Consider the following 585-nt stretch of genomic DNA (forward strand, 5'->3'; position numbering starts at 1 on the left):
GAAGTTGGCCCAAGTGCGGGGAGGCGGCGGGCGGCCCGGGGGGGAAAGTTGCCGGGAGAGGCGAGGGGCGAGCGAGGCGGCAGGACCATGGGCACTTTGCGGGATTTACAGTACGCGCTGCAGGAGAAGATCGAGGAGCTGCGGCAGCGGGATGCGCTCATCGACGAGCTGGAGCTGGAGTTGGACCAGAAGGACGAACTGATCCAGAAGCTGCAGAACGAGCTGGACAAGTATCGCTCCGTGATCCGGCCCGCCACCCAGCAGGCGCAGCAGCAGAGCGCCGGCACCTTGCAGGGGGAGCAGAGGACCAAGCGGCAGGCGATCTCGGCCGAGCCCACCGCCTTTGACATCCAGGATCTCAGCCACGTCACCCTCCCCTTCTACCCCAAGAGCCCACAGTAAGCAGGGGGTTCACCCCCGGGTACCCACCGCCCGCGGGGGGGGAGCGGAGCGCTCCGTGCCTCGTCTCTCCATCCCCCTCGTCGCCTTCTCCCCTCGCTGCCTGCGGGGCAGCCGCCGGACGCCTCTTCCCCTCCGTCCCCCGTCCTCGCTGCTGCCGCCCGCCGGGGAGGGACCGGGGAGGGG

The 585-nt window shown here is 69.9% G+C and overlaps 1 protein-coding gene across 1 annotated transcript in view; it reads left to right on the forward strand.

Annotated features, from left to right (window-relative positions):
* The first annotated feature begins 87 nt into the window (after nucleotides 1-87).
* The window catches only part of PRKG1 (protein kinase, cGMP-dependent, type I), a 363,786-nt gene continuing 363,288 nt past the window's right edge, over nucleotides 88-585 (forward strand). The window contains exon 1 of the mRNA XM_010565944.1: nucleotides 88-398. Within this exon, the coding sequence (XP_010564246.1) occupies nucleotides 88-398 (311 nt within the window). The remainder of the gene's footprint in view (nucleotides 399-585) is intronic.

The sequence above is a fragment of the Haliaeetus leucocephalus genome, unplaced genomic scaffold (assembly GCF_000737465.1).
Source record: "Haliaeetus leucocephalus isolate CR32 unplaced genomic scaffold, Haliaeetus_leucocephalus-4.0 Scaffold198, whole genome shotgun sequence".
Classification (NCBI taxonomy): domain Eukaryota; kingdom Metazoa; phylum Chordata; class Aves; order Accipitriformes; family Accipitridae; genus Haliaeetus; species Haliaeetus leucocephalus.